Genomic DNA, 12,556 nt, shown 5'->3' on the forward strand with positions numbered 1-12,556 from the left:
TTGTGTTATCCAGGTTGACAAATATATAATATTCATCTATATATTCATTCAGTTTTAATCATCACGGTTAATTGGTAATACAAAGCAGTTATCACTTCAGATTTTTCAGTTCACAAATATATTGTACATTATACAAAATAATATTGCTGAAATATTAGTCTATGTATGCATGCTGTTTTAATCACTTCAGATTTTTCAGTTCATATATTCTTTGTGGTTTGCTGTCCCGCCACAGTTGTAATGCCTTCTCAAAGGTCCAACGGAATTTCCATAGCTAATTTGTAGTTTTCATTGTCGTTGTGCCGATCCAATGTGCTTTTCTGAAAGTTCGTATTGCAAAATGATTTATGCAATACAGTTTTTTTGTCACGCTGGGTACACGCATCACAGAACATGTAGCCTCCGTTATCATCCTCCTCATAGCGTAACCAGGAATAGAATTAAGTCCATTTTGGCAGAAAAGTTCTTTTCTTGCTCAGAGTATTCTTTTGTTTATTATCTTTCGTCGAATCGTTCGCTTCAAAACACGTGTTTTCCTTGCCATCGCGGTCTTCTGAAGAATTTCTCCACCGTTTTTTGTGCCGGAATTATTGCCGTTGTTACCACTTTCTGTATTATGTTTCGATTTATTACCGACACTGAAGAAATTACCATTTTTTTAAATTTGCACCTAATACCTGTTTTTTCGGAGGAATTACTTCTCTTTCACTCGACAACCGCCACAACAATGACATCACCTCGAAGCAACGAGATCGGCGTGCGGACGAAAACTCGAACCGCGAGACCAAAACAACAATGGCGGATCTGCCTGACGAAAAGTTTGGAGTGCGGTAAATCTTTGTTAAAAAAAAGTAATCTGGTAATAATGACAATTTGGTGTCCAAAAAGTTGCGTCCCGGGGACGCACGTTGATTTGAGACTATGCGTCGCCAGCAAAAATGAGCCGTCTAGGCAAACGAGAACACTGAAATGATGGCAACCTTTCAAATCATATTTGCCAACTTCTTCTTTGATGAATAATGTCATTATTTTCACATTGCGTATCAACAAATTATCATTGCAAATGTTAATTGGCAAATGTAATTCATTTATAAGCTATTCAATTACCGTTGAAGTTAGGCAGAGAAAACAACAAAGTTTTTGTTCATGAAATGTGTCTGTATTCCATAACGAGAAAATAAACTGAATAATTGGGAATATTGATGCACATGATAATACAAATACATCATTTTGTAAAATAAAATAAATTCCTGCTTAATAGCGAACATTTTTTGGGGAAAATCCAACAGTTTCACACTGTTTTTTTCATCTTTTATTACATTTCTACAAATCTCACAAGTCTACTGCTACCTTGTATATCGCTAACAAATCAATTGAGAAATAAAATAATTTCAAGGCTTAAAATGTCAGGACCAGAACGGAAACAGGACCCAATTGCGTAACGTTTAGCACAAGTTTTATTGACGGGAAAGGGGAAGGGCTGCGGGACGCGGGAAACAAGTCGCTCTCGTACTCGGATTGTGATCCGAACAAGGAAGCTGATCTTCCGTAGCGAGCGATGGCGGTGTCAGGGAAAACGGGTCGGTAGCCGGGACTGGGAGAGCAAGGCGTGGTCGGGGTCGGAAACGAGTCGTAAGCCAGGACGGGAGAGTCCCATAATTGCATTTAAAAACTGAGCTAACATGGATGCTGCGCCTACTCCACTAACCTGTTTTGATTTAAGCTGTTCACCTGATGAATCTTCAAAAAATGGTAGGGTTGTTTTTGTCAACTTTTGCAGTTTTTTTTCAGCATTTATCCAGAAATATGCAAAGGATATAACCCATCATTCCCAACTAAATACAATTAAATAAACTACATTTGTGTTTAAAAAGCAGACTCTCTTTAAGCATGGTTGGGTTTTTCTGAGGGTTTAATAAAAATCAATACCAATTGTTTTTTCATCTCATCTCATCTCATTATCTGCACCGCTTATCCTCAGTAGGGTGACGGGGGTGCTGGAGCCCATCCCAGCAATCATCGGGCAGTGGGCAGGGGACACCCTGAACTGGTTGCCAGCCAAGAGCAGGGCCAATTGTTTTTTTTTCCACATAATCTATCTACCTTGGTCATATCCCTTAAGAGGGGTGACCGACAGCAAGACAAACACATACAATAACAAAGAAAATTAAAAAGTGAAAAAAATAGCAAAAACACACGCAAACATGGACCATGGCCAATACAAATGCCCAAACACCCAAACAAGTTAAGCACCTCGGCCCCCAAGTCGGTCAGGGCACGACAGCTTTCACTGGTTTACCCCTGCCGCATCAAAGAGGTGCCCTGCCCATCCCTTAAAACGCGTCTAAACATCCCACTATCCTTTTACAATAAATGAAAATACAACAAAATGAAAAATACTAACGAGATATTTCTATACAAGCAGTTTGGTGACAACCGATCCGTTTTTTTTTTTACTTTTAGGCGGTCTTATTTTTTTTTTTTAAGGAAACACAAGGGACAATTTATAGATTACAATTCACGTAAGATAAGAAAAAATGATTGTCATTTTCAGTTTCTGAAATCCTGAATCAATGTGTACATGAGATTGTTTTTTTTTTTAAGAAAAAGAGAAAGCGGCCATGTAACTTGGGTCAGGGCGTCACAACACACTTTTTTGTTCAACAGCAGGGCCCGACAGCTTTCATTGGTTTACCCCTGCCGCATCATACGGGTGCCCTGACCTAAGTTGGTCATGCTTCCGTCCCTCCAGAAGAAACGGGACACAAGAAACCGGCTATGTCACTCGGGTCAGGGTGTCACAACACACTCTTCAGTTCAACAGTTTTCGCTGGTTTACCCCTGCCGCATCATACAGGTGCCCTGCCCATCCCTTAGAACGCGTCCAAACATCCCACTATCCTTTCACAACACCTCTCCGCTCATTCCTATCACCAACAACATAAACCAATTAAAAGTAATACGGAGTACAAACATCAGAGGGTCCTATCATTCTAGCAACATCCTAGCACGGAATCCCATACATGTTAAGTTTCAGCAATGGGAAATCGGGAGATTTTTTTTCCGACGCAATTATTATTATTAGTAGTAGTAGTAGTAGTAATAGTAGTATTATTTGAAAAAAAACACAATAAAATTCGTTTTTCAATCTATTTTATTGTTATTTTATGTTTACATGTGATTATTACAATGTTTAATGATTCAAAATTTTCTGCTGTTCTTTAACATAGTGATATGTAGCACTCTTGTTTGTCTGTGGTCTCGAAAGAATGAGATCACGTGGGGTTCCAGATTATGATTGCCGAGTCTCCATCAAAGCTTTTTCCGGTGCAGAACGGCGAAAAAGACGACGATAAAGACTGTGGATAATTCGGCTACATTTTAATCGGCAAAACTTTGTTCACATAAAAATTTCGGCAACCCAAAAAAAAAAAAAAAAAAAAAAAAAAAGACATTTTTAGAAATCGGTAGTCTCCCGACCAATGTTCCCTGTAATTTTCCAGGGGTCTGAGCATTCACACAAAATCGGTGAGCAACACTTGAAACAGCAGTGAGCAACAGCAATCCCAAGTGTGGCAACTAAGTCATTATCAAACATGTCCAAAACATGACATCAAGTTTTCGGCGATGTAAAAAAAATTACACTTTTGAATGAATTGACGAATGAACTATTGCAAAGGTTGTACGGCCGACAAACATCATTTGTTTTTACAACAATTCTTTCACAAGATTTTCTTTTTTTTTCCTGGTATCTTTTGTCGCATAATACTAACATTTTGGGGGGCTTATTGAGTCGGTTGCAAGATACAGAACTGTACTTAATCACATTTTTGAGTGGAAGTACAATGTTGGCAACAAGATCCACTTGATATCATTGGAAATTATTTGAATGCAACACAAACTTTTTCTTCTTTTTATCTGTGTTTTTTTTTCAACTTTTTTTTAAATTCCTTTTTTTCCGAGCTGTTACTTTTTTCTTTTTGTTCTCTATTTACTTTTTTCCTACATTTCTTTCTTTTATTTTTTTCTGGCTTTTTTTCTAAATTCGTCCTTCATTTTTTTCTCTTCCTTTTGTTTCTTTTTTTCTCAGCTTTTCACTCCTTTTTCATTTTGGCATTTTTTTTCTTTTTTGTTCTATTCCCCCCTTCCTTTAAGTCATTTTGTGCATTATTTTACATCATATTTGGTCATGTTAGGATGAAAGAAGCAAAAACAACCCGAAGAGCCGTTTTGGACCCGAAAGAGCCGGTTCCTTTTAGTGAGCCGAGCCGAAGAAGCCGGTTCTCGACAAACTCTACTAACTTTACTCAACTTCGTTCCACTTCGACTCGACTTCAACATACCGCATTTAGGACACAACGTCAGGGGAACCCTTGTATTTTGACCTTCATGGACAGTAACTTTGACTTAATTTGCTTCTTAATTACTAATTTTGAGCCCTGATTTTTGTGCACTGGCTAGATTTTCCTGTGCGCTGAGAATGTGCGAGCAGTGGGCAATTGCGCAAGCGCGCAGCTTAGAGGGAACACTGCTCATGACCAAATCGGGAGACTTAATAAGTGTGGCATCCTAACTCATAAGAACCGTTTTGCAAATGAGTAGCCTCCTAAATGTATACAACAAGATAGATAGATAGATAGATAGATAGATAGATAGATAGATAGATAGATAGATAGATAGATAGATAGATAGATATCTAGATAGATAGATAGACAAAATACATACTGCAATAAAAATACGGTAATATGCAATGTGGGGGCTGTGGTTTATTGTGGGCCTTTACTCCGCTGGGTGGAGTTAAAGAGCCTCATGGCATGAGGAAGAAATGATCTCCTCAGCCTGTCCGTGGTACAAGACCCTATATTCCAAATGAACATAAACAAAAAGCATATTAAAGATACATTTCCCTGCCCTCTTGGTCAAGTGTCCCGCTAAGACTGAGTTCTTGGATGAGACCCGGGCAACCGGTCTGGGACCACACGCTCTGTCCGAGATCCCCGTGTAATAGGATTCCTCCAAGCCTCAGAGGGATGGCAAATGTAGGCAGTTTCATCTACTAAAAGAGGACATAAATCACAAGCGGAGGAAGCAGGGACGAGGCAGGGGTTATCACCAGTCTGCCTCCCTCATGAGAGCTTTGCATTAAAGCATTAGTGAAATTAATTCATCTTTCATAAGAGGTTTGAGCAGTATCCCTGATCTATGATAACAACCAATTTCTCACTACGGAGGGCAGGGAGGAGGAGGGAGCGACGGGGGAGAGGAAAAAAATACTCGGCGACCCTGATAGACTACACAAATCTGCTCCTTTTAAATGGGCTAACATTATCTGGAGTGCCGCTCTCTGGAGCATCATCCCAGATTCATATCCCAGTCCAGAAAGGGACATAAATCACAAGGGAAAACTTTTCCGAACCACCAATCTCTTCCATTTCTTCCTTCTACCGACATCGGTTTCGCCCACTCGAAATGCAATTTGCCGTCGTTTATATTGAGGGTTTTGAGACTCCATCCATCCATCCATCCATTATCTGCACCGTTTATCCTCATTAGGGCCGCGGGGGTGCTGGAGCCCATCCCAGCTATCTTCAGGAAGTGGGCGGGGGACACCAGACTGCTTGCCAGCCAATCGCAGGGCACACAGGGACAGACAATTCGCTCGATCATTCACACCTAAGGACAATTTGGTTAGGCCAATTAACCTGAAATGCATATTTTGGAATGTGGGAGGAAACCCACGCAAGCGTGGGGAGAACATGCAAACCCCGCATAGGAAGGCTGGTAGCTGGACTAGAGACTATGACCTGAGAACTGTGCCGCGGACGCGCTAGCCACTCGGCCGCCGTGCCGCCCACTTTAAAAACATGTTCATAGTAATCATCCATCCATCCATTATTTGCACCGCTTATCCTCAGTAGGGTCGCGGGGGTGCTGGAGCCCATCAACACATGGAACGGCAAAAATGATGTTGGCAAGCTGTTTGGATTTATTTTCATTTGGTTTCTGTGGCATTTGATGTTCGTTTTGCCGGAGATCAAAGCCAGGAGAGAAAGCTTACCGCGTGTTGTGAGTCATCATTTTATTCAGATTTAATTTATTTTGTCTTTTATTAGCATATTTGGTATTAGGGTAATCTAATAGTAATTGAAAGTAATCCAGTTAAAGTAACCCTACCCAACCCTGTGAATGAGCAAGTGAATTGTCTGTCCCTGTGTGCCCTGTGATTGGCTGGCAACCAGTTCAGGGTGTAAATCTAAATGTTCTGCATTTCTATAGCGCTTTTCAAGTCAATGAAGACCCCCCAAAGCGCTTTACGATGTGCTTCACACTTTTCCCTTTTACACACTAATTAACCGATGGTAGCGTCAGCCATGCAAAGCCTATCGGAGGCATTAGGGATACAATGCCTTGCCCAAGGACACTTCAACGCGGAGGAGCCTGAGCTAATGCCGCCCAGGGTGACCCCTGCCCACTGGCTGAAGATAGCTAGGATGGGCTCCAGCACCCCCGCGACCCTACTGAGGATAAGCGGTGCAGATAATGGATGGATGGATAGTTTCAATAGTCAGTGACTACTCAACTATTAAAATAATGGTTACCGTATATTCCAGACTATAAACCGCTACTTTTTTCCCAAACGTTCAACCCTGCGGCTTATTCAGTGATGCGGCCAATTTAAGTAATTTTTTTAACGGCCGCCAGCGGCGCTCGAGTACAAAAGGTAAGATTTAGACCGGTGGAATACATGCGCAGAGGAAGACTGCAACTTCTTGGCATGTGCATACAGTGGAACCTCGGTTCTCGACCATAATCGGTTCCAGAACCCTGTTCGAAAACCGATTTGTTCGATCACCGAAATCATTTTTCCCATTAAGAATAATGTAAATCGTTTTAATCCGTTCCAACACCCTGAATGTTTACCTTGAATGTTTAACGTAAACATAAAGCTAACCCAGGTTAATCGTACGTTCGCGTTATCGTAATCTTCCGTACGAAAGATTACGCTAACGTGAACGTGTAAAAATAAAAAAATCTGGTCGTTTACAAGTCATTTAGCACCCAGGTCTCCACAACAAGTGGTGAGCGGTTCGTTGGAAAGGGGGCTCCGTTCCAACACCCTGAATGTTGGGCTCCGTTCCAACACCCTGAATGTTTACCTTGAATGAACATAAACATCAAGCTTACCCAGGCTAATCGTACATTCGCGTTATCGTAATCTTCCGTACGAAAGTTTACGCTAACATGAACGTGTAAAAATTAAAAAAAGGGCTAAAACACTTCGTACATCTATGTTAAAAGTGAAAGCAAAACGAAGAATGTTATATTATAATTATTAAAGCTTTGAAATCTCTCTCGGTGGACGGTCTTTCTTTGTAAATATGTGTAACCATGTATAATATGTATTTGCAACTGTATATTTTTGTAATATATTTATTTCAGACACTTATTCTGATATGTTTTGCACGGGCGAATAAAAAAGAAGGGGCGCAAAAAACGCGGGCTGACAGGAAGTGGGGTCCGGTAAAGGTGACTGTTTGTGGACACGGCGGACAAAAGTGGATATATATTTTTCCCCCCCTTACCTTTGGAAATATACACTTTTTTTCTTGGATTACTTTCAACGGGACCCGGACTCTGCAGGTCTGCATCAAACCTTAAGTACCAGTATCATTTTCCGTTCATTTTGCCGGCTGTGATTTTTGGACTGTGGACTTTAACGAAGGACATTCTGTTTCAATCGCGGGACTTAAAGTCGGGTTTGGGTTAATTTTGTGTTTGTGTTACATCTTCTACATGCGGCTTATATACAGGTGCGGCTTGTGTATGTACAAAATCGGTTTCCCTCTTAAAATGTGGTGGGTGGGGCTTATAATCAGGTGCGCTCTATAGTCCGGAATTTACGGTAGTTGCAGCCCGACTGGCCAAGGGGTGGATTTCTCTCGGTCTGCGGAACTCGGATGGGTTCATCTGGAAGCCAGAGTTTGTGAAAGACGTGGAAATGGGGGAAGAATGCGGAGAGGGCAGATTCCATCTGTTTTGCATATATGTGCGGAGGCGGCCATTGGAGCGTGGTTGACAGATGAGTGGGGAGTGCGGGGATGACATGCGGGCGCTCGGGCTCTTCATGACTACATCAGCACAGCTACGCTGGATGCACAGCGTCCCCATTACGGAAGAGGGCATCGTATGAGAAAACAAATAATCCGGAAAGTAGCTTTTGTTTTTGTTTCATTTCTGAGACTTTGAACGACTCCATTATGGTTCTTTGTTGTTTTAGGGTTTTAAACAGGTGAATTGTTCAGTGTTCTGGTTTGCCCGCGTCCCTGCGTCCTAGACGAATCATTTTTGCTGGGGACGCATAGTGTCAAATCAACTTTTTTGACAAAAAATTGTCATTATTACCCGATTACTTTTTTTTTTTTTACAAAGATTTACCGCACTCCAAACTTTTCGTCAGGCAGATCCGCCATTGTTGTTTTGGTCTCGCGGTTCGAGTTTTCGTCTGTACGCCGATCTCGGCACTTCGAGATGACGTCATTGTTGGGGCGGCAGGAGCTCAGGAGATAAAGCGCTCGGCTTGGGATCAGGTTGAAGGTTCGATTCCCGGCTCCTCCGTGTTATATGTCGAAGTGTCCTTGGGCAAGACACTGAATCCCTAATGCTTTCATTGACTTCAATACCAAATATGCTACATTTACATCTGTGGTGGATTTTCGTCGAGGGAAGGTGAAAATCAACAAAAAATTGGTAATTTCTTCAGTGCCAATAATAAGTCGAAACATAATGCAGAAAGCGACCACGGCAATAATTCCGGCACGAGAAAACAAATTCATACCTGTCAACCTGTACGTTTTTGCCGAACAACGTACGTTTGTTATGCATTTTAAGACGTTTACGACGACCAAGAAAATACGTACGGACAAACGCAAATGTTTCAATTATGGGTACCATCCGGTATACACCAACTATCACCAAACGGCAAATCAATCAAGTCAAACGAGTTCGAGTTGTGTAGTGAAAGGAAGGCCGTCTTTTTTTTGGAGAACCGGCTTTTTCGGCTCAACTCATTAAAAAGCCGGCTCTCAAACGGCTCACTTGATTTGATGATTGATATAACGAATTGTGTTGTATAAAGCAGTTAAGGAAAAAAGGATGTATAAAAGTAGAAAATTATCCCTTTAATCGGTATAATACCAATAATAATTTGATGGATAAAATGAATTCATAATTTGAATAAGAAAATGTATTATTCTACTTAATTCTATTTGCATGTATGTTTTCCTTCTACGATGAACGTCCAAGCTACTTCATTTTTGAACCTTTTTATAATAAACCTCATTCATGTCGAGCAACTCCGTATCTCACAACAAAATGTTAATTAACAATATATATGATATAACCAAACACATGTACAATATAACATGTTAAACTACATAAATAAACACGTTTGAAAAAAATATGGTGTAACATTTTGTAAGGAAAAATACAACATTTTGTAAGGGCATAGAGCCCTGAAGCGCGACAGGAAATTCTTTGAAAGATCGCGGAGGCAAGGAAAACACGTGTGTTGAAGCGAACGATTCGACGAAAGAAAATAAACAAAAGAATACTCCTAGCAAGAAAAGGACTTTTCTACCAAAATGGACTAAATTATATTCCTAGGGACGCTATGAGGAGGATGATAATGGATTGGACTTTGAGAAGGCATTACAACTGTGGCGGGACCGCAAACCACGAAGAATATATGAACTGAAAAATCTGAAGTGACAGCTTTGTATTACTAATTAACTGTGATGATTAAAACTGAATGAATATATAGATTTATATTACATATTTGTCGCCGATTTACAATGTCAACCTGGTTAAGACTCAATTTTGGGGAGCCATAGATCTCTTTTGGGCCCCATAGATTTTTGAGCATGCCAGTTCCCGGGGACCCCTCACTTTTCACAGCTCAAATGAACACTGATTGTTTCTTGAACAGGTAATCATAACCTGTCACACGGATAGCAAATGCATCACTCGGACTCCCCACTCACCTCAGGGAAGTAGTCCTGCGGAAACTTCTCTTTCTCCAGCGAAGGTGTGCTCTCTAGTGTCTCGGAGCAGGTTTCCTTCCCAACGACTTTCCTGAATTTCTTTGCTGATTGGGGAAAAAAAAAGCTTTAATAGACAGGCGGCCCTCGGCCCAGATCAGGCCCGCTAAGGGATTGAGTCCGGCCCGCGAGACAACACTCAGAGAAGCGCAAGAGAAAAACAAGCTGCAGGTTGAAGCATCTCAACTTGATGTTGCCAAAGCCAGGTGCCTCTCACAAAGATACTGTACTTGTATTTATTTATATGTCTCTCTTTCTTTTCCACCCATTTTCTCCCACTCTGTCTCTTTCACTTTCTGTGTCTCTTTTTTTCTCTTCCTTTGTTGCTCTTTGTCTCTTTCTGTGTCTTTTAACCTCTTTTGCTCTCACTTCCTTTTTTCCTTTTCTCTATTTTCTCTTCTGCTTTTCATACCCTTTGCGCTTTCTTTTCTCTTTTCTCTCCCGTCTTTCTATTTCTCTTTGGATTTCTTTCTTCCTCTCCCTTTCTTTTCCCCCTCTCACACGACTTTTCTTTTGATTCTCACGCTCTCTCCATCTCTCTCTTTTTCCGGCCTTCTCCTTTCCCCTACCTCTTTCTCTTATTTCTTTATCTCTTTCTCTTTAATCTACTATTCCAGCCCCCTGACAGAATGTTGGTTCTATCATGTGGCCCCCAAGTTAAAATGAGTTTGACACCCCTGCTCTAAAACATGACAATGCACTATAAGCAACAACCTTGTAAACTGCACCATCTGCTGGCCTTTAAGCATAACAGACAGAACAAGTCAGTTTTGAACCTCTTATCATCTATGAAAGGATCAAAAATTCAATTATAAGGTTTGCTAAATAAGAGAGTCCTTTAAACACGTGAAGAATCATTTGTGTTGTTATTTCAAAATGTTACGAAAGAGAAAGTTTTAATTAGAATGTAATTGTCATTTTTAAAGTTTAGTGTCATAAAAATCCCTAAATGAGAAAATGAACCTCAAATTCTGTGTATTGTCAGCTGCATTCTAGGGAGGGAGAATTGGTACTGCTCAAGGTCACCTTGAAAGTGTCGAATGTTAGATGACAGTCTCTAAAATACAAATCCATTTACTTTAAGGCAGCCCACATCAATGAAAAAACCCTATTGCTGTGATTGTGGCTTTGGGGAGGGGATTGTTGTAGCTTTATTTTCAGTGGACAATTGGCTAGCAACTAGCTACCGTAAATTCCGGACTATGAGCCGCTACTTTTTCCCCTAACTTTCAACCCTGCGGCTTATTCAGTGATGCGGCCAATTTGTCATTTTTCTAACGGCCGCTAGCGGCGCTCGAGTGTTGCTACCATTAACTGCCCTGTCAAAGCTATATTATTATTATTAAAGCTTTGAAAAGTCTCTCGGTGTACCGTCGTTCTTTGTAAATATGTGTAACCCATGTATAATATGTATTTGCAACTGTATATTTTTGTAATGTATTTATTTGTATTTATTTTAGACACTTATTCTGATGTGTTTTGCACGGGCGAATGAAAAAGAAGGGGCGGAACAAACGCGGGGTGACGGGAAGTGGGGTAAAGGTGAGACCTGTTTGTGGACGCGGCAGACAATAGTGGATATATATTTTTCCCACCCTTACCTTTGGAAATATACACTTTTTTCCTTGGATTACTTTCAACGGGACCCGGACTCTGCAGGTCTGCATTAAACCTTAAGTACCGGTATCATTTTCCGTTCATTTTGCCGGCTGTGATTTTTGGACTGTGGACTTTAATGAAGGACATTTAGTTTCAATCGCGGGACTTGAAGTCGGGTTTGGCTTAATTTTTTGTTTGTGTTATGAAATGAAAAGATCTGCATTTCTATAGCGCTTTTCAAGTCAATTACTTCCTAAAGCGCTTTACATTGTGCTTCACATTTCCCAATAGCGGCCGTGATCTGTGCAGCCATGTAAGGCGCTAACCTGCTTATTGGGGGTTCAATGTCTTACCCAAGGACACTTCGACATGTAACACGGACAAGCCTGGATTCGAACTGGGATCCCTTAATCCTAAAACGATCGCTCTACCTCCTGAGCTACTGCCGCCCCTCTTTCCACCATGCTTTTAATGCATATTTACGTTTTGTAGCGTCATCAATTTTGTTAGCTTCTTTTGAATCTTTCTTCTGGGGCTGAGGTTTTGGCTTGATTCCTAACCACGTATCCATTTTTTTGTGTTCTCTGTGCGTTTACTTTGGAAAATTATATCCAAACGCGCAACCTAATAACGCTCGGGTAAGTCGGGAAGCACAAGGTTATTTGATGCAGGCTTCTGGTTGGCTGCCAAGTATGCAACTTGCCTAACGAATCGAAATTTTGAAATTTCCAAACCGAATGAAGATTTAGAAATCGGAATCAGGCATATTTTCAAATCAATATTTGATTTGAAAAAAAAAGACGTAAAAGATGTCCGGGGCAGACCTTATTTCAGACACTGCTCAAAACCAACCCTTACAA

General features: G+C 40.8%; 1 protein-coding gene across 2 annotated transcripts in view; it reads right to left on the reverse strand.

Annotated features, from left to right (window-relative positions):
• inpp5a (inositol polyphosphate-5-phosphatase A) overlaps positions 1-12,556 on the reverse strand; it is a 288,035-nt gene that overhangs the window by 143,160 nt on the left and 132,319 nt on the right. For both annotated transcript variants that reach the window (XM_088351848.1, XM_088351849.1), the window contains exon 6: positions 10,041-10,144. In XM_088351848.1, the coding sequence (XP_088207974.1) occupies positions 10,041-10,144 (104 nt within the window). The remainder of the gene's footprint in view (positions 1-10,040; positions 10,145-12,556) is intronic.

This window comes from Urocampus carinirostris, chromosome 13 (genome assembly GCF_059441175.1).
Source record: "Urocampus carinirostris isolate Australia breed hairy pipefish chromosome 13, RoL_Ucar_1.0, whole genome shotgun sequence".
Taxonomy (NCBI): domain Eukaryota; kingdom Metazoa; phylum Chordata; class Actinopteri; order Syngnathiformes; family Syngnathidae; genus Urocampus; species Urocampus carinirostris.